This window comes from Heterocephalus glaber, unplaced genomic scaffold, assembly GCF_053883595.1.
Source record: "Heterocephalus glaber isolate CG9 unplaced genomic scaffold, H.glaber_assembly_v1.0 deba00001565, whole genome shotgun sequence".
Lineage (NCBI taxonomy): Eukaryota > Metazoa > Chordata > Mammalia > Rodentia > Bathyergidae > Heterocephalus > Heterocephalus glaber.
In genome coordinates this window covers 727,761-747,939 of record NW_028258352.1, presented here as the reverse complement: position 1 = coordinate 747,939, position 20,179 = coordinate 727,761, and the positions used below count along the sequence as shown (strand labels likewise).

At 39.9% G+C, this 20,179-nt stretch overlaps 2 protein-coding genes across 13 annotated transcripts in view; one reads left to right on the top strand and one right to left on the bottom strand.

The window, feature by feature from the left end:
- Cenpv (centromere protein V) overlaps nt 1–13,205 on the top strand; it is a 42,432-nt gene extending 29,227 nt beyond the window's left edge. For 2 of the 3 annotated variants that reach the window (XM_087192097.1, XM_087192098.1), the window contains one exon: nt 12,193–13,205. In XM_087192097.1, the coding sequence (XP_087048223.1) occupies nt 12,193–12,328 (136 nt within the window). In that variant the 3' untranslated portion in view covers nt 12,329–13,205. The remainder of the gene's footprint in view (nt 1–12,192) is intronic. The other variant, XR_015443363.1, reaches the window with a different exon arrangement.
- Nucleotides 1–20,179, bottom strand: part of Pigl (phosphatidylinositol glycan anchor biosynthesis class L) — a 125,667-nt gene that overhangs the window by 27,315 nt on the left and 78,173 nt on the right. For 8 of the 10 annotated variants that reach the window (XM_087192101.1, XM_021248980.2, XM_004870764.4 and 5 more), the window contains 2 exons: nt 12,783–12,847; nt 9,637–9,749 (listed from right to left, as the gene is read on the bottom strand). In XM_087192101.1, the coding sequence (XP_087048227.1) occupies nt 9,637–9,749; nt 12,783–12,847 (178 nt within the window). The remainder of the gene's footprint in view (nt 1–9,636; nt 9,750–12,782; nt 12,848–20,179) is intronic. The other 2 variants (XM_021248981.2, XM_021248983.2) reach the window with 1 other exon arrangement.

The window sequence follows — 20,179 nt, the reverse complement described above, 5'->3', positions numbered from 1 at the left end:
AGTGGAGTTGGGGTGCTTAAAGATATGTGTATTTTAAGTATTAAAAAACTGGTAAGTTGCTCTTAGAAAGTGTTGACCAGACAGTCATTAACCCTGTATACAGCAGAGTGGTTTCACCAACACCTGATAGTACCAGTTTTTTGGTTTTTTGTCTACATTTTTTTTTTGGTACCAGGGATTGAACTTGGGACCTTGCGCTTGCAAGGCAGGGGGTGGCACCACTGATCTAAATCCTTGGCCCTGAAATAGTATATTTTTAAATGTGGTTTTTTTGGTTTTTGTTTTCTGGGGGCTTTTTTTGGTACCAGGGATCGAACTCAGGTCCTTGCGCTTGCACAGCAGGTGGCGAAACCACTGAGCTAAATCCCCGGCCCTTGGTTTTGTTTTATTCTTGTGGTACTGGGGTTTGAACTCTAGGTCTTTGCACTGAGCTGTAAGCAGCCCTTTTTATAAGTCACTGAATTGCACAGGCAAGACTTGAACTTGCAATCCTCCCTCAGACTTTTAAAGTATAGGGATTACAGGCATGCACCTTCATGCCAGGCTCATATTTATTATTTTAATTTTTAAAATTTTTTTGTCTTTTTGAGAAAGGGTCTCACTGTGCAGTTCAGGCTGGCCTTGAACTCCTTTGTAGCCCAGGGTGGCCTTGAATTTGCCATGATCCTCCTGCCTCAGCCTCTGTTATTTTTTAAATTAACTCTCTTTTGGATTTTTTTTTTTTTTTGGTACTGGGGATCGAACTTGGGACCTTGCACTTGCAAGGCAGGTGGCGGAACCACTGAGCTAAATCCCCGGCCCTAGGATTTCAATATTTGATGAAACCAAATTTATGTCTTTTTTTCCTCTGTCTTTCTAACTTGTAGTTTTTGGCTTTTTATGATTTACTTGTTTGTTTTCTGGTACTGGGCATTGAACCTGGGGAGCACTGAGCTACATCCTTACCCCTTTTTATTTTGGGGACAGGGTCTCACTAAGTTGCCTAGACAGGCCTTGAACTTGTGGTCTTCCTGTCTCAGCCTTTGAGTGATATTTCTTGTTCAAGAATATCTTCCTTATCAAAACCTATAAACGGGTTGGGGATTTAGCTCAGTGGTTCTGCTGCCTGCCTCGCAAGCGCAAGGTTCCAAGTTCGATCCCCGGTACCAAAAAACCCCCCAAAAAACTCTATAAACATGTTTATCTGTATTTTCCTGGTTATTTTTGTACATTGTTTTGTTCATTTGTTTCTTGGTGGTTTTTTGTTTTGCTTTTTTGCAGTCCTGGGGATAGAACTCAGGGCCTTCACCTTTGAACTACATTCCCAGCCTAGTTTTTAAGACAGAGTCTTGCTAAATTATCAAGTTGCCCAGGCTGGGATTGGACTTGCGATCTTCCTGCCTCAACCTCCTAGAGTACTGGGATTACAGGTATGCGCCACCACACTTGGATTTTTTTTTTTTTCCTGTGAGATGGGTCTTGCTATGTAGTTCAGCCTGGACTTGAACTCAATATGCAGCCCAGGCTGGCCTCGAACTCATGGCAACCCTCTTACCTCAGAATCCCAAATGCTGGGATTATAAGTGTGTACTATCACACCCGGCTTTTTTCTTTTTTTTTTTGATACCAGGAATCGAACTCGGGACCTTGCACTTGCAAGGCAGGTGCTGGAACCACTGAGCTAAATCCCCAGCCGTCAGGTTTTTTCTTTTTTGGCGGGGAGTACTGGGGACTTTTTTTTTTTCAGTACCAGGGATCAAACTCAGGAACTTGCGCTTGCCAGGCAGGTGTTGCACCACTGAGCTACATCCCGGGCCTGCTTTTTTCTTTTTTAACTGACATAGAATAATTGTACATATTTATGGAGTACAGTGTAATATTATGACATATGTACACAAATGTATCAAATGGGTAATTGACACTTATGTCAACCATGAATTGTTTTTTTTGATGGGGAAAACATTAAAAATCATCTCTTCTAGCAATTTTGACATATTTAATACATTATTGTTATAGACACCCTACCTGATAAATAGGACACTAGAATTTATTCCTATCTAATTTTTTTTTTTTTTGAGACTGTCTCGTATGTAATTCAGGCTGGCCTTAAACTAATAGTGTAGTGGGCTTGCCTCGAACTCACAGAGATCCTCCTGCCTCAGCCTTCTGAGTGCTGGGATTATGAGACAGTCTCACTATGCAGTCCAGGCTGGCCTCAAATTTGCCATCCTTTTGTTTCAGCCTCCCAGAGTACTGAGATTACAGATGTGTACTACCATACCTGGCTTTATCTAATTTTTAATTTTTATTAACTTTTTTCCTTCCCCAGCCACTGATTCTAGTTTTATCTCTAGGAAATTGGCAAGTCTCACTAGTTGATTTGTTCTGCTATACTCTTCAGTCAAGCTTTATGCTCTTTTCCATCTAGATGACACATTTTGTGTTAGGTTTATCCCTGCCTATTTTATGATTGTTTTGTTTGTCTGAATGGGATCTTGTTTTTACAGCTTGCAGTTGTTTATTGCTGATGGGAAGAAATGCCATTGTTCTTGGTGTGGTAAACTGATTAGGCCACCTTGATGGATTTCCAAGTTAGCCTACTCAGAATGTCCCCAGCAGTGAGATCACTGATTAAACACTGCTACTAGTCCTGTAAATGGGAAATTGTCCTTGTTTAAGACTCTTGAACACCATCTTAGAAGCAGATATTTTCCCTATTTATTTGGGGCTGAGAGGAAGCAAGAGTTTGATACTGGCCAGGAAGTGCTCCAGCTAAGCAAAAGTGACTTGGGATGTCAGATGCCATCAGTTGTAGCCTGGCACACCTGCAGGGAGGCCTCACTGGGAGGATAGACCAGATGGAGCCCCCACTTGGTGCCCTCTGCCTCCTGGTCTCAGTTACATCCGCATATAGAGCCCACTGAGGGATTTGGAGAGGCATTTGTTCCAACTTTGTTTTTTATCATCTAAACTCATGAAGGAAACAAGGACTGCAAGAACTTCCAAAGTCAACTTCACCTAGCTACAGTTAGTGGAAATCCAGGTGCTGGGGTTCTTTCAGTCCCCATTCCTGAAATCAAACTTCAGTTCTTTAAACTTGAAGGTACAAGAGGTGCGCCTTAAGGTTGTGACTGACAAAAAAGCTCAGGGATCCTCTGTGAACTATCTGATCTGCCACTGCCACTCTTGGGCAGGGAGAGCAGTGCAAATCGAAGCACAGTATGGTGGCCCCAGTTTCAGGCTAACCTACAGGTCCCAAGAGCTTTGCTTTTGTGGCTTCCTTCTAGGCACTGATACCACCACTGAGAAGAAATATCTCTAGCCATTTGGAGCTCATAAGCTCTGAGTCACACTTTTTTTTTTTCAGTACTAGAATTAAATCTTGGGAGCACCGAACTACATCCTCAACCTTTTTGAAGTTTTTGTTTAAAAATAGGGTCTTACAAGTTGCCCAGGCTGGGCTCATATTTGTGATCCTCCTGCCTCAGCTTCCCAAGTACCTGGGATTACAGGCAGGCACCACCGCACCTGGCTCTGATTGACTACAGATACCTAGAATTCCTTCTCTTATGATGTCACCTTTCCCAGACTCTAGTGTCATTATCTTTTAATTACAGGTAACTTCATTTCCAAAACTATTATACTTTCAGCATAGGACAGGAGTCCCACTGGCAGGGGAAAGAAGGGTGGTGGTGAGAGCTGGGTGTGGTGGTGTACACCTGTGATCCCAGCACTCAGGAGGCTGAGGCAGGAGGATCGCTGTGAATTCGAGGCCAGCCTGGACTATACAGCAAGACCCCATCTCAGAAAAAAAAAAAAAAAGGATGCTGTTGGTAGATGCAAGGGTCAGCCTTGACCAAGGTCTTAAGGGTCTGTGATCAAACTAGAACTATTATTTGTTTCCCTCTGTCTCATCCCAAGAATATAAACATTCTGAGTTCTAGCAGCTCTTTCATTCTCTTCTCTGCCTGGGTCAGTTTTGACTTGCTGACTTTTCATAGAATTCCCTAACTTCATTTGTACCCTTTGCATGAACTAACTTTGGTACTTTGTACCACTAATAGTGGTCTCCAGTGCACTGTGCATTCTTCAGGAAATGCTCAGGGGAGAAAATATTAACATTTATCTTTCTCCTAAAATTTTATGCTTTCTAATATATATATTAGCACTTAGAAAACATATTGTTGAAAAATCAAAATTGGAAGATTGGCTGTAGCTTATTTCCCTTGGGTCAGTACTAATAGTGCATAATTCAGTATTCTAATCATTTGAGACTCAAGTCCCTTGTTAAGAGACAGGCTGTAGGGCTGGAGATTTAGCTCAGTGGTTCCAGCGCCTGCCTCGAAAGCGCAAGGTCCCAAGTTCGATCCCCAGTACCAAAAAAAAAAGAGACAGGCTATAGCTGTCAGAACACCTACATATGCATTTTTGTATTAATTTCTATTTCATAAGGATGTTTATAGATGTAGAATTGCACAGTCAAAGGATATGTACATTCTTTTTTAAAAAAATTCTCTTATTGGTACATTTTAGGTATACAACACATTTACATTTCTCATTGGGAACTTGTACCTTTACATGATGCATCTTGGTTCTTATTTTTTGCCCATTCCTAGCCCTCCCTTCCCTATTTACAAAGACTATTTCCATTTTTTCCATTTCTCATCATTTTTCCTTTCCCCTGCCCCTCCCACTACCCCTACCCCTTTGGACCTTTTCTTCCTATTTCGCATTATCAATTATTCATTCTAATCATTGGTACACTTTAGGTATTCAATATAATGACATTCATCATTGGAAATTTGCACCTTTACATAATCTCTCTTGGTTCTTATTTTTCCCCCTTCCTCTGCCCTTCCTTCAATCCCTCCATCCCTCCCTATTTACAAAGACTTTGTCTCCATTTTTCCATTTTCTCATATTAATTCCATTCCCTTCTTTCCTTTCCCTACCCCTTCCCCTTTGCCTCTTTTCTTCCTATTTCACATTATCTATTATACCTTTTAGTCCTTATTTACACTTTCAGTTTCTCACACTAGAGAAACTATTCGGTATTTATACATGTGTGTCTTATTTATTTCACTTAAGAGTATTGCCTCAATGTGCATCCATTTAGCTATAAATGTCTCTAATTTCTCATTTTTTATGGCCAAGTAGTACTCCATTTTAGAAAAAAACCCACATTTTCTTTATCCAGTCTCCATTTGATGGGCATTTGGGCTGTTTCCAAGTTTTAGCTATTACAAACTGTGCTGCTATGAACATGGGTGCACATATATCACTGTGGTATGATTCTTTTAATTCTTTGGGGAAGATACCCAGCAGGGGAATAGCTGGGTCAAATGGGACTTCCAGTCCTAGTTCTTTGAGGTATCTCCATACTGATTTCCACAGTGGTTGCACCAGTCTACACTCCCACCAGCAGTGGAGCAGGGATCCTCTTTTCCCACAGCCCCACCAGCATTTGTTATTGGTTGATTTCATGATAGCTGACATTCTTTCTGGAGTGAGGTGGAATCTCAGCATTGTTTTCATTTGCATCTCTCAAATGACCATTGATGTTGAACATTTTTTCATATGCTTATTTGCTATTTCTACTTTGTCTGAGAAATGTCTGTTCATTTTAGATGCCCATTTTCGGATTGGGTCTTTAAATTTGGAAGGTCTGATCTTTTAAAGTTCTTTATAGATTCTAGATAGTAGACCTTTGTCTGAGGAACACCAGGTGAAGATTTTTCCCCACATTTTGGGTTGTCTCTTCACACGGCTGGTGGTTTCTCTTGTGCAAAAGCTTTTTAATAAGAAGAGATCCCACTTGTTGATTGTGCTAGTTCACGGGCAGCTGAGGTTTTGTTCATAAAATCTTTTCTTACACCAGTGTCTTCAAGAGCTCCACCTAACCTCTGTTCCAGCTGGTTCAGCATTTCTATTTTAATACATAGATCTTTAATCCATTTTGATTTTAGTTTAGTGCATGGCGAGAGATATAGGTCTAGTTTTAATCTTTGGCAAGTTGAAACCCACTTTTTCCAGCACCATTTGATATGTACATTATTGAGAGCTTTGAATTATTGAATTCCAGAAGATGCCAGCATTTCATGTTTCTTTTTTTTTGTACCAGGGATTGAACTCAGGTCCTTGTGCTTGCGCACCAGGCGGTGAAACACTGAGCTAAATCCCCGGCCATTTCATGTTTCTTCCAACAGTGTTTATATGTCTGTTCCCTCAGCTGCAGTACATTGGACATTACTATTTATAAAAATCTTTGTGGATTAGGTAAGTGAACATGGTATTTTCCTTTAATTTATGTTTCTTTCATTAGTGGTGTGATTATTTCTTTTATTTATTTTTTGGTACCGGGGATTGAACTCAGGATCTTGAGCTTGCGAGTCAGGTGGCGGCACCACTGAGCTAAATCCCCGGCCCTGGCGTGATAATTTCTTAACATTGACCATCAGTGTGTTTTTGTGTGTATGTGAAATACCTCTTCATGTCCTCTGCAGTCCTGTCTTGGCTTGTTGCTGAGATCTCCTGAAAACTTCTCCCACTGATCTAATCCCAAACTTTAGCGGGGTGGTTCTACCCAAGCGTGAAAAATGGATTTGTATTTTTGCTTTAGTTTTCATTTCCTGGCTGCTATTAAAGTTGAATAATTTTTCATTGTTTTTGGCTATTTGGGTTTCCTCTTGTGATTTTTCCATCATTAATCCATTTTTCTTTGGGGATATTTAAGGATATTTGTACGGGCCTATAATCCCAGAGGCTGAGGCAGGAGGACTGCAGCTTGGGAGCCAGACTGGGAAACTTAGTGAGACACTGTCTCAAAATAAAAAATTAAAAAAGAGGGCCAGGGATTTAGCTCAGTGGTTCCGCTGCCTGCCTCACAAGTGCAAGGACCCAAGTTCGATCCCCGGTACCAAAAAAAAAAAAAAAAAAAATTTTAAAAAGGGATGGCGATATAGCTCAGTTTGAAGACTCTGAATTTAATCTCTAGTAAGACAAAAGCATTTAAGACTAATGTATGTAGTACAGATTCCACATAATGTATCATTTTTATTGGTTTCTAGATAATATGTAATATCAGTTTGGACTTCCTCTTTGATCTGTGGGTTATTTAGAAGGGATTTTCTTGAGTTCCAAGCAGGGTTCCCCCCTCAAATTTGGTAATTTTATTATTTATTTATATGTTATTTGATTAAGATCAAGGCATATGGGGTATAAGATTTTTGTGTTGAGAAAGTAGGATTTCTTGGCCATAACCAATTGACTTTTGTGTATATTCTGTCACATAAGAAGTGAATGTTTCTAGGTGTGTTAACACATGCTTGAAATCCCATCTTCTCAGAAAGCTGAAAAGGGAGCACCTCAAGTTTGAGCCCAGCCTGGGTAATTGAGCAAGACCTTGTCTCAGAATTAAATAATAAAACCTGAGGATGTAGCTAAGCACTATCTTATTTCAGTCCCTAGTACCACAAAGAAAAAAAAATGCTAATGTTGATTTTTAGAAATGCTTTGGTTTTACTTTTTGCCAACTTGATTTGTCAAAATTCTGGAAAAGCATTAAAGCCTCCTATCATTGTTTTTTTTTAAAAAAAAAAAAAGATCTTGTATTTCTAGGTGGTTTTGTTTCAGGTACCTAGCTCATGGAGTGAACCTATTATTATGAAAAACAATTTTTGTCCAGTTTAATGCTTTTTGAGTCATATTGGCCTCAATTTATAATGTTGCTCTTCCTCTCTGTTTGCCTGGACTACAGTATATGATGCATCCTTTTTTTTTAGCCTTTGTCACCTAAATATGTACCTAGATTTTGTCATCTAACTTAATTTGATAGTTTTGTGTTTTGTTTTGTTTTTTTCAGTACTAAGGATCGAATCCCAAGGAATGCTGAGCTATATTACCAGCCCTTTTTATTTTGAGACAGGGTCTCACTAATTTGCCCTAACTTAGGATCCTCCTTCTTCAGTCTCCTGAGTAGCTCGAACTACCTGTCTTTTGATAGGCAAACTCAGCCCATTTGTATTTTCTAGAAGTAACTGATAGCTGATTTTATTCTACTTGTAATCTGTCATTAAGTTTATTGCATTTATGCCTATTTCCTCTTCTCCTTTTTTACTTTATTTTGTAACCTTTTAAAGTTTCTCTTCACTTTCTGCTTTCCCTTTATGAGTTTGGATAAAATGCTTTTCCATTCTGCAAGTGGTTACCTTTCCTTTCCTAACAATCCCAACTGAATCCCATTTCTGTCTACCATTTGTCACTCTGTGCCATGATACTTGACCTCCATAGCATCCCCTTGGCCCCCTGTACTTGGAATTAGGAATTTCACAACACACTTGTGAAAATTTTTTTCTTTTTTAACAAATCAAAGCTTTTGGGGATTTGGTGGCCTCTTTTAATGTGTTGACTCAAGTCTTATCCAGATTATTATCTGCCTGTCCATCTGTGGCCTTTTCTCCTTCTGGAATTTGTCTTTTTTTTTTTTGAAACAGGGTCTCACTGTGTAGTTCAGCTTGGCCTTGAACTCATTATGTAGACCAGGCTGGTCTCAAACTCAAAGCAGTCCTCCTGCTTCAGCCTCCCAAGTGCTGGTATTATAGGTATGCACCATCATGCTGGTGATTTACATCATGACACCTGGATGTATTTTCAGTTTGCATCTCTGCCATGATCTCCATTTCTTGCTTTTCTCCCTCTCTGTTCTCAGGAATACCTTTTACTTTATATTGCAGATTGCTAGTTTGGCCACAGTTGAGAGCATCCTTTTTGTCTGCCCTAGAGCTAGAACTTTCATTATGGTGTTCTACAGTCTCTGTTAACTGGTACTTCAGTAAGATATTTCCTCCAGAGAATGGAATCCTTCTTACCTCCTGCCCCTTCTCTGAGCCTTCTCAAGCCAGGGATTCCCCTTTTGTATTTGGTCTGTTTGCTCCTGGTTTTTATTTTCTTCACAGGTCACTGTTCCTGAGTAGTGGCCAAAGCATGAGGGGTGGGAGACCCAGAACTTTCTGCTCTTCTTGGCCAGGAATGAGAACTGACAAACCATCAGCCCTTTTTTGAGGGCATGTGTGTGGGCTATGTGCAGGTTTCTCTGACACGAAGGTAACTCCTCCATCTCCAGCTCCAGCTCCAGCTCCAGCCTGGTGGCCCTCCTAGGACTGAGCAAGTGGACGCAGTCCTTCCCTAGGCTATTCTTAGTTAAGTTTCTTCCCCACCACACACTTGTAGATAGGGGATCATTCTCTCTCCTGTACCTCCTCTCAGCAGTTCCCCCTATTGCCCAAGCTGGCCTTGAACTCAGGATCCTCCTACCTCAGCCTGGGGAGTTGCTAAGATTACAGGGGTATGCCATCACACCTGGCTTCTCTTTTTTTCTAGGTTCCTTCAGGAACTATGAAATTTCCTTTGTTCCAGGCTTTAGAGCTGCTGCCCAATTTAACAGCTGGTTGTTAATGTTAAAAGGGCATGTGACACCAAGGAAGGGAAGGGACAGAATGAAGGAGGGAGCATGGCTGCTAGTTGGAAGTGTTGCTTTTGGGTAATCTGCACAGAGACACCTTCCCCTTGCTATGATGGGTGTCCCCAGGGCTGCATTCCAATTGGAGGGTACCAAAGGACTGCTGGTGGCTACCTTTTGGTCGCTAAAGCCATTCTTACCTGTGCTGTGTCCCTTGGTGCTCTCCTGGCACCAAGGAGAGCCCAGTTCTGGTGTTGTCCTCTTCCAGGAACCCAAACTGGAACCTGCCACTGTATGTGCACACACCTGCCTGCTGGGAAGAAGACAAGAAGGGAGACCTTACCTTCAGGTGGCATCATCCAGGGAGTCAGCAAATAAAAACACTTAAATTTCCTTTCTAGATTTTAATTTATTTTTAAAACTTGGAATTACAATAAAACAAAAGTAAAAAGGCAGAAAATAAATGTCAATTCTCACCAACTAGGAGCAATGAAATTTTATACATCTTTCTAACCTCTTATGATTTGAAAATATTTTTGAGTAGGTAGTAATATATGCAAATTGTACAAAATTCAAAAGGTACAAAAAGTATAAACTCCCTTCCTCTTACCCGATTCTCTTCTTCAAAGACAAGCAATTACTGGGATAATCATTAACACATATACATGTATAGAAATATACTTTCCCTCCTCACAAATGGTTGCATTCTCTAACACTGTTCTGCGTCTTGCTTTTGTCACATAATATGCCTTAGAAATCTTCCCATATTTTACTCAAAAGAAGTCCTATTGTATATTCTGTTGCTATATTCACAATTTATTTCACCAGTCCTTAATTGGGGCACATTTTGATTGTATGAATAGTTCACTATTAGAATTAGTGTTTCAGTGTCTATAGTTGACATACCTCTTTAGCCATGTGGAGTAAATCTACAGTATAAATTAGTTTAAGTGGAAATGCTGGGTCAAAGTGTAATTTTTCTAGAAATTTCCAAATTGTCCTCCATAGAGGTTGTGCATGCCAGTCCCTCTGCTTAGTCTTACTTATTCGTTCTCAGAAGAACAATAGCAGTTAATCTTTCTTGGTGTTGTAAACCATATTCTGCTATGCCTCTTACTGCATCTTCAGTTCTAAGATCGGACCATTAATATTTCCCATTTATCAGACAAAAGAATTGAGGCAGAAAAAAGTTTGGTCCCTTGCTTGTAATTTTATTGGTCATTCCAGCTTCTAGCTCAAGGTCATCTGTCTGTTTCATCACAGCTGAGCTTCCCTGCCTCAGGACAGTAGCTTCCAAGCCAGACAAGCTTTTCTTCATAAGACAATTTGAAGACATTAGGTTCTTAAATTATTTTTTTTAAGTTTCATGTAATCTCAGCACTCTGGGGGGCTGAGGCAAGAGGATTACAAGTTCAAATCCAGCCTCAGCAACTTAGCAACTTAGTGAGACACTGTCTTAAAAATTTTAAAGCAAGGGCTGGGGATTTAGCTCAGTGGTTTTGCCGCCTGGTGTGCAAGTGCAAGGCCCCAAGTTTGATCCCCCGTACCAAAAAAAAAAAAAAAAAGTAGTGAGATTGGCCGATTTAGCTCAGTGGTTTCGCCACCTGGTGTGCAAGCGCAAGGACCCGAGTTCAATCCCCGGTACCAAAAAAAAAAAAATTTTTAAAGGGGCAGGCAGGGAGTTCTGACGAAGTAGTTAAGTGTGAAGAGCATGGGTTCAATCCCCAGTACTACAAATAAATAATTCAAAAAAATAAGTTAAAAACAACTTCCAGATTTACTTTCCTGGGTCGGGGATTTAGCTCAGTGGTTCCAGCGCCTGCCTCGAAAATGAAAGGTCCCAAGTTCGATCCCCAGTACCAAAAAAAAAAAAAGTGCCTGTACAGATTTACTTTCCTATTTCCTACTTTTCCTAAAATACTGAAATCTGAGATACTCAACTGTAAGCTCCTCCAGGGCAAGATCTTCAGACCCTCTATCTTTGTATGTGAAAGGTACGTGGGTGCTCCAATCAATTATAGTCATGTTAAATACAGCATGGTTTCCTTAGATTCAAGTTCTGATAAGTAACGCACAAAGATAAATCTAAGGAATTATGGTTGAGCTAATTCAATTAATTGTTTTTTTTTTATTTTAGAATGTTGTGTATGTATGTGTGTTTGTGTGTATGTGAGCCTATGCTATAGTTTGGGTATGGCCCCTTGAAGTCATGTTGGAGATATGGTCCCCAGTGGTTTGGTGTTGAGAGATGGGATCTTTGGGAGGTACAGTGGACCCTTGATTTATGAACTCAATTCATTCATTAGGGCTGGTTATAACTCAAGTTGGTGAGTTGAAGGCTCAGGCTCCTCTACACAGCTTTCAAAGTTTCTCTCCTGTATACAGGCAAATCTCAGTGTCCTTAGAGAGACATTGGCCCAGGATTTCTCAATTAACCCCACACAGGAAAGGATGCTGTAATGTTCCTTCCAGAACTCTTTAAGGGTTAAATCTGTATCTGAGACCATCTGGAAGCACAAGTGGCTGGCATTCAGGTTGGAACTCAAGACTTCAGTTGTAAGTTAAGACTAAAATTCTAGACCTAACTCGAGTTGTTTGTATGTCAGGCCAGTCATAACTCGAGGGTCCGCTGTAACTGGATCATTCATGGATTAGTGGATTAATAGGTTACTGTGGGAGTGACTTGGCTATAAAATTGAGCACTCTCTCCCTTGCTTGCTCTGTCTCACACCATGTTACACCCTCTGCCTTGTTAGGATACAGCAAGAAGCCCCTCACCAGATGCCAAGCAGATGTTGGCACCATGCTTTTGGATTTCCCAGCCTCCAGAATCGTGAGCTGCATAAATCTCTTATTTTTTTTAGTTACCGGGTTTGTGGTATTCAGTTATAGCAACAGAAAATGAATCAAGATACCCTGCTTTGGAATCAGTGTCAAAATCTCATTCGTGAAATGTTTTTAGAGCACTTTTACATTCATTTATGGCAATAACCTGCCCTCTGTGCTAGGGTATTTGACATACAGTATGTCATGCAAAATGTTTTTCACAAAACTTGAGAAGCTGGCAGGGAGCTATTATTATCCATAGTTGGTTTATTTTCTTTTTTTCAGAGTTTTCCCCCCAGAAGCAGCAGCCTAAGGAAGTTTGGGTAGCATGTTGGCCTACATGGCCTCTCTTTAGCTGTGCCTTTTTAGGCTCTTTAGCTGTGATCTCCTTTGGCTCAGAGAATTAAGACAGCTTCAGGCCAGGTCCCTGGGATTCCAGGTCTATTGTTCTCCTTTGTTCCTTAGATCTGAAAACTCTTCAAGGCTTGAGAGGAAGTGCAGTGAGTTGATTCTCATGTACCTGGAGAAGAAAATGTAGAGGCGACGGAACCACAAGAGCTGGGTACGGTGGCAGGACATAGCTTTCTAGAAAAAAACAAAGAGGACCAGTTATGGACACTTTCTTTATTTTTGTTACTTTCAGATTTCCTTTTTCACTCTGAAATCTTTCCTCCCGCTAACACACTGCTATAGCTTATCTGGCATCTTTCTATAGCATATAGACCAGTCTCCAATTCTGCCTTGCTTCCCATCTCCTTACTCCCCTGTAGTTATAGCAGATGCTCCTAAGAACACCCGGAGTGGGGCCGGGGATTTAGCTCAGTGGTCCCGCCACCTGCCTTCCAAGCGCAAGGTCCTGGGTTCAATCCCCAGTACCAAAAAAAAAAAAAAATGAATACCCGGAGCACTTGCTGCCAGCACAAAACCACTGGTAGTCTACAACTATCATCTCAATGTGAACAATGCTGGGAGTTAAATTCTATTATTATTATTAGGTGTTTTTGTTTATTTGTTAATTTTTGTCTTTTTGCTATTGGGAATTTAACCCAGGGCCTTCACACTGAGCTACATTCCTACCCCTTTTTTAGTTTTTATTTTGGGACAGGGTTTTCCTTGGTGCTAAGTTGCCCAGGCTGGGGTTGAATTTGTGATCCTCCTGCCTTAGCCTCCCAGAATGCTGGAATTATAGGCATACACCACCATGCTTAGCTATTGCTTTTTTTTTCCTCCTTCCTTAAGATAGATGAGGACACTCAGCAATCTCAAATAGCTAGTAGGTGGCAGAGTTGAGATTCAAACCCAGAGCCATCTGCTTGACTCCATAGCCTACATTCTTAATCATTTGCTCTACTACCTCACTTATACAACACAAACAGGGATGTTTTATAAGCAGAGGAAAAAAGGGGCTTGGGGATGTAGCTCAGTGGTAGGATCCTTTCCTAGGATATGTGAAGTCCTTGGGGGATGGTATATGTTGTCCTTCCCCACCTTCTAGCAGGAGAATATATATTATCTTGTTATTCTGGTTCCATTTGTTTTTTTTTAATTCTCCATGGTGCTAGGATTGAACCCAGAGCCTTGTGGATGCTGGGCAAACACTCTACCACTGAGCTATATCCTTGCCCTTTCCCCCCTTCCTTTATATTTTGAGATGGAGTCTCACTAGGCTGGTCTTCAACTTGCACTCCTCCAGTCCCAGCCTCCTAAATAGCTAGGATTACAGCTGTGCACCATCATACATGGCTCTAGTTCAGTTTTTTTTTTTGGTACCGGAGATCGAACTCAAGACCTTGCAAGGCGAGGCAGGTGCCAGATCCACTGAACTAAATCCCCAGCCCCTCTAGTTCAGTTTTTAAACAGATGTAGCAACTGACTTAACTGTATATGACATATATAAAAGATTACTATTTTTCTCTAAGTACTATAATTTAACTGCCTAAGTTTTCTTTTTTTTGTGTGTGTGGTACTGGGAATCAAACTCAGGACCTTGCACTTGCCAGGCAGGCACAGCCACTGACCTAAATCCTCAGCCCCATGCCTATCTAAGTTAATGTTGTTGTAAAACTTTAAGGAACTCATTAATTATCAGAACATACATGACTTTAGAAGCGTGAACATACATGTGATAAGCTTTAGATGATAAAAGGAATTGGAGCAGAATTATCACCATAGAATATATTCAGGCAAAATATTATATATCATCTTTTCCACAGGAAACACAAGTAACCATTTTAAGTAAACTTTATTATCAGAAGCAAAAAGGATGTGTGAACTCAGAATAGAATTCAAATTTTGAGTAACATAATAAGAAATACATTTAGGAAACTACTGGGAGAAGGGATGACCTTTATACAGTCCAAACCACACTTGATCTATTTCCTTGGAATACTTATCATGTTATAAGGATTTCTAACATCATGATACCCAAGTGGCCTAATCTATCTAACTATATATTTTTTGTTAGCTTTGTTCAAATTTTCTAAGGGAATACTGAAAAAAAATCAAAATTATGTGTACAGTTTGTATTCTTTGCTTCTGGAGCATTTTCACTACCTGTCTTTCAAAATGCTCATTTTACTGGTTATACAGTACTATATTGTTTATCTACTGAATATTAGTCCCTATTTTGGCTACTCTAAATTACTGATGAACATTCTTGCACATAAATTTATAGACTCATCTTTATTCATTTCCTTAAAATTCTAGAGAAATATAAATTATTGGGCCAGAGTATGAATTATACAAGTAATACATCATTATAAAAATGTTTAAAATTGTAAAAGAAAAAATGAAACATATCTTGAATCTCACCATTTGGAAGTAATCACTATTAATATTTTTGCATGTTCTTCAATTTATGTGTGTTTTTGTGCTTATGGGAAAATATATCATGCTCTCTACATACTGCTTCATAGTAACCTGTTTGTTTTCTGTAGTGTATCAAGAAAATAAAAAAGGTAAAAACAGTCTCTAAGCAAAAAGGTAAAAATAGTCTTTTAGACTTCTCACATTCACTATTCATGCTTCTCAGAAAAGCTATAGCAATTTACACACCTGTTTCATCAAAGCTTTAACAATGATTTCTAATTTGATCCTTACCACTTTGCTAGCAAAAGCTACTTTTTTTTTTTTTTTTTTGGTACCGGGGATCAAACTCGGGCCCTTGCGTTTGCACGGTAGGCAGCGAAACCACTGAGCTAAATCCCCAGCCTTGTTTTGTTTTGTTTTTTTGTTTTTTTGGCACCAGGGATAGAACTTGGGACCTTTCGCTTGCAAGGCAGGCACCGGAACCACTGAGCTAAATACCTGGCCCCAAAAGCTACTTTTTATTTTCTTATTCTCAAAATAATTCCATTGTTCTGACATGGTGAATGCAGGAAATTCATGCTTCCTATTCCATGCACATAGCCATGACAGAAAAACATAAACGGAATATAAAAAAAAAAAGACATGAATGGGTGAAAATTAAGATCAATAGCACCATGAACATACAGAATGCAAACATAGGAGTGAGTGCCCAAGGTGGAGGTTTGCCAACTAGCGACTTTGCTAGACAGGCACCCATACTTGAAGCTCAGAGCTTGGAGTTGGGAAGGGTCTCCTTTGCCTGTGCAACAGCACTGGGGGAAAACAGTGCCTGTTGTAGTGCACAGATAGCAAAACGTAGGGACAGCAGCACTGAGCCTTGTTAACTGCTGAATCAGCCAGGGACTAGAACCGGTACCAGAGGACCTGATTCTGGCCATTCAGCAACTGCAAAATTCCTGGATAGGGAGGGTCACAGAGGAAGAGGAGGTTAATAAAATCCCCCAATTCAATAACCTACAGTACCTTTCCCCAAGTTTACAAAACAGACTTCAACACAAAGTAACCTGATACAAAGACAGAAATGCTAACAATATCAGCATTCGAAACATAAATATATTCTAGATGAAAGCAGCTTTGTAGAATAGTTTATCCAGACTAAAAAAATTAAATTTAGGCTGTTCAAATTGCTAAATAAAAGAAGAAAAATTCTAAGTGAGAATAAGAAAGTATGAGATAAACAAATGCAACAATAGGTACACAGGAAATTTAAAAAATGACAAATTTTAGAAAACATATGAAATAGAAAACATTTTAAAGGGAAAATTAAGAAACACAGAGAGCCAGGCATGGTGACCCATACCTGCTATCCCAGTTACTTGGGAGGCTGAGGAAAGATAATTGCAAATTTGAGGCCAGCCTGGGCATCTTACCACACCCTGTCTCAAAATAAAAATAAAATGAGAAAGGCAGAGCTTGAAAAAAAAAAAGAAAAGAAACAAAATAGGCTGGAGTGTGGTTCAGATCAGTGGTAGAGCACTTGCTTTATATGGCAAAAGGCCCTGGGTCCCAACCTCAGCACTGAAAAATAAAAAAATTAAAAGACACAAAGCCTAGATTACTAGGACCTGATACATATTTACTAGGAGTCCTGGAGTGAGAATGAAGGGAATACCACACTAGAGGCAAGTGAAGAGGTATCAAGTGAGGACTTTTCAGAAGTGCTAAGTATGGGTGCTCAGTTTGAGAGTACTAAGCAGAATCGTGTGACCAAGATCTGCCATAAATACACTACAATAAGACAGCAGAGCCAGGGATTTAGCTCAGTGGTTCCAGTGCCTGCCTCGAAAGCACAAGGTCCAGAGTTCGATCCGTGGTTCCAGAAAAAAAAAAAAGACAGCAGGGCCCAGAAATATAGGGGTACTCTTCACATACAAAAAAGATTAAAGGGCTGGGGATTTAGCTCAGTGGTTCCACCGCCTGCCTCGCAAGCAGAAGGTCCCAAGTTCGATCCCTGGTACCAAAAAAAAAAAAAAAAGATTATAGGGCCCGGGTTTTAGCTCAGTGGTTTTGCCACCTGCTGTGAAAGCGCAAGGACCCAAGTTTGATTCCCGGTAAAAAAAAAAAAAAAGATTATATAACACCAGGTTTTCAGGAGCATAGATGCTACCAAAGATAAAGGCAAATACAGAGATACATCTTCATAAATGCTGAGGTGTGCTAATACATGCCTGTAATCTCTGTAAGGAGGATCTGAAGTTCAAGTCCGGCCTGGGCAATTTAGTGAGATGCTGTCTCAAAAAATAAAAAGAAAAGGGCTGGGGATATAGCTCAGTGTAAAGGCCCTGGGTTCAATCTCCAGTACAAAATTTAAAAAGCAAAGGGGAAATAAACTATCCTTTCCAGCTAAACTCACTCAAAAGATAGGACCATTAAACATTCAAAGGCTAAGAGAATTTGCCTTTCTGAGACTCTCACTAAAACAATTACTGAGGCCAATTACTGAGGCCGGGGATTTAGCTCAGCGGTTTCGCCACCTGCTGCCACCTGCTGCGCAAGCGCAAGGACCAGAGTTCGATCCCCGGTACCAAAAATAAATAAATAAATAAATAAAATAAAACAATCACTGAAGAAGGGTTAGAGTATTTAGCTCAATGGTAGAACACTTGTCTGTCATGCCCAAGGCCCTAGGTTGAACCCATAGCACTGCAAAACAAAACACCAGCAACAAAATTACTAAAGAATGTGCAGCAGCAAAAGGGGAACCAAGAAGACATGTAGAAGAATGATGGGGGCCAAGAATCAAGCATTTACCAGTTATAGCTTAAGCTACAATAAGAGAGTGGGGCAGAATTGATAATGTGCAGTTAAGTGTGCAAAGTTCTTGTGCTAAGGATCATAAATTACTGAACAACTCACTGCTTTGAATTTTATAGTTATCTGGGCGTGGTGGTGCATGCCTGTAATCCCAGTACTCGGGAGGTTGAGGCAGAAGGATCGCCATGAGTTGTGGGCCAGCCAGGGCTACATAGTAAGTTCAGGGACAGCCTGAACTACAAAGCAAGAATCTTTCTCTAAAAACAAAAACACAATAAATTTTATAGTTATGGGTGAAATTAAAATTTTAGAAGTCACTACACAAATACCATCTGTAGCTGGTAAAGAAAGGAGGGAGAGCCAGGCATGGTGGTGCACACCTGTAATCTCAGCACTCAGGAAGCTGAAGCAAGAGGACTGCTAGAGTTCCAGGCTAGCCTGGGCTGCATAGTGAGTTTAAGGTCAGCCTGAAGTAAATAGTGAGCCCCTGTCTCAAAGAAAACAAAAACAGGGCCAGGGATTTAGGTCAGCAGCACAACACCTGCCTGGCAAGCATGAGTTTGATCCCCAGTATTCTCCCCAGAAAACAAAAAAACAAAAAACCCAAACACACAGTCTCCCCCCCAAAAAAAACAAACAAAAAAAAAGAGGGAAAAGGACCATGGAAAACTTGACCAATCCCATAGAATGCAAGAAAAGGGAAATGTTAAACAGAAAACACAAGATTGATTAGTAGAAATAAGACTAAATATGTCATTAGTTATACATAAAAATGGAACAAATATGTCCACTATCAGATATTTCATAGCAGGATTTAAAAAATCCAACTATATGGAGCATATAGAAACAACTAAAAATCACAATAGAAAGCTAGAAATAAAAGGATTAAAGAAAAAAGAGATAAACCATTCAGAGACTAACCTAAAGAGATACACTACAGAATAACAAAAGGAATAGCTTTGATCTTTTATCTACCGAAAAGCAAATAAAGCAAAAATTGACAAAAAGCTGATAATGAGAAAAATGTGGCAGTAAATGTACCACACTGGCACTTTTCCAGTGTGAGAGGTGAAACAAGAAGTAAATGGACAAATCCAGGTGTAGGATGGGAGATCTTTCCATAGTTGTATCAGACAGTTTTTTGTTTTTGTTTTTGTTTTTTGGTACCGGGGATCGAACTTGGCTCCTTGTGGTTGCGAGGCAGGCAGTGGAACCACTGTGCTAAATCCCCAGCCCGAGTTGTATCAGAAAGTAATAAGCCAAAAAGTTTAAAAATTAGTGAAGATATAAAAGTTTTGAGCAGGGCTGAGGATTTTTAGCTCAGTGGTTCTGCCACCTGCCTTGCAAGTGCAAGGTCCCGAGTTCAATCCCCAGTACCAAAAAAAAAAAAAAAAAGTTTTGACCAACATAAATACTAAGCTTGACCTATTAGCTCTATCTAGAACCCTGAATTCAAGAAGTAGAGAATACATGTTTAAAGGTACACATGTTGATTTAGCACTTACAAAAATTGATTATAAAGTTTATAATCTAGGTCACTAAGGAAATCTCAATACATTTTTTAAAATTAGCATAACACAACCACATTTACTGACTACAAACCAGTTAAATTATAAATCAACAAGAGAACTACATATATACATATATCCGGTTAATTTGCAAATTTGTGGTAGTTACAGTCTATAAAGTCACTGAGAACTCTGAATTTGTGAATACCTAGGACCACTGCTCCTAGGGAATATGGGGTTAGGTTCTTGTGAACCTCTGGTCACAGCATTTTCCTAAATTCATTAATACATAACCCTGTCTTATGTGTGTTTCTGTTTTTTGTTTTTGTTTTTGGTACCAGGGATCAAACTCAGGACCTTGAACTTGCAAGGCAGGCGGGGTGCCACTGAGCTAAATCCCTGGCTGTGTGTTTCTGTTTAAAGACACTTAATATATACTGTTTATTTATTAGGACTGCACTTTTGGCTATGGTGCTGTACCTCATGCCCGAATGAAGTTTACCTAATACACGTTTTCTCCATAAGGCACATGATAGTGTCTTGTGCTTGGAGACACTAATCAGCTTCAGCATCACAGTTCGCCCATTTAAAACAGCAAAATCACAAAAAATGTGCTAATGAGAAAAAATGTGGCACTAAATATACCACAAAAAGGATGTTTTTTGTGAGAGCTGAAACTAAAAGGCAGTGCTGCCTTGTTAAATCTCCCCTGGAAACATGCATGTGTATAACAGGTGGGTCAAATTTTTCACTGCCTTGTGAGTGCACATGCCTGTGAATGACCAAA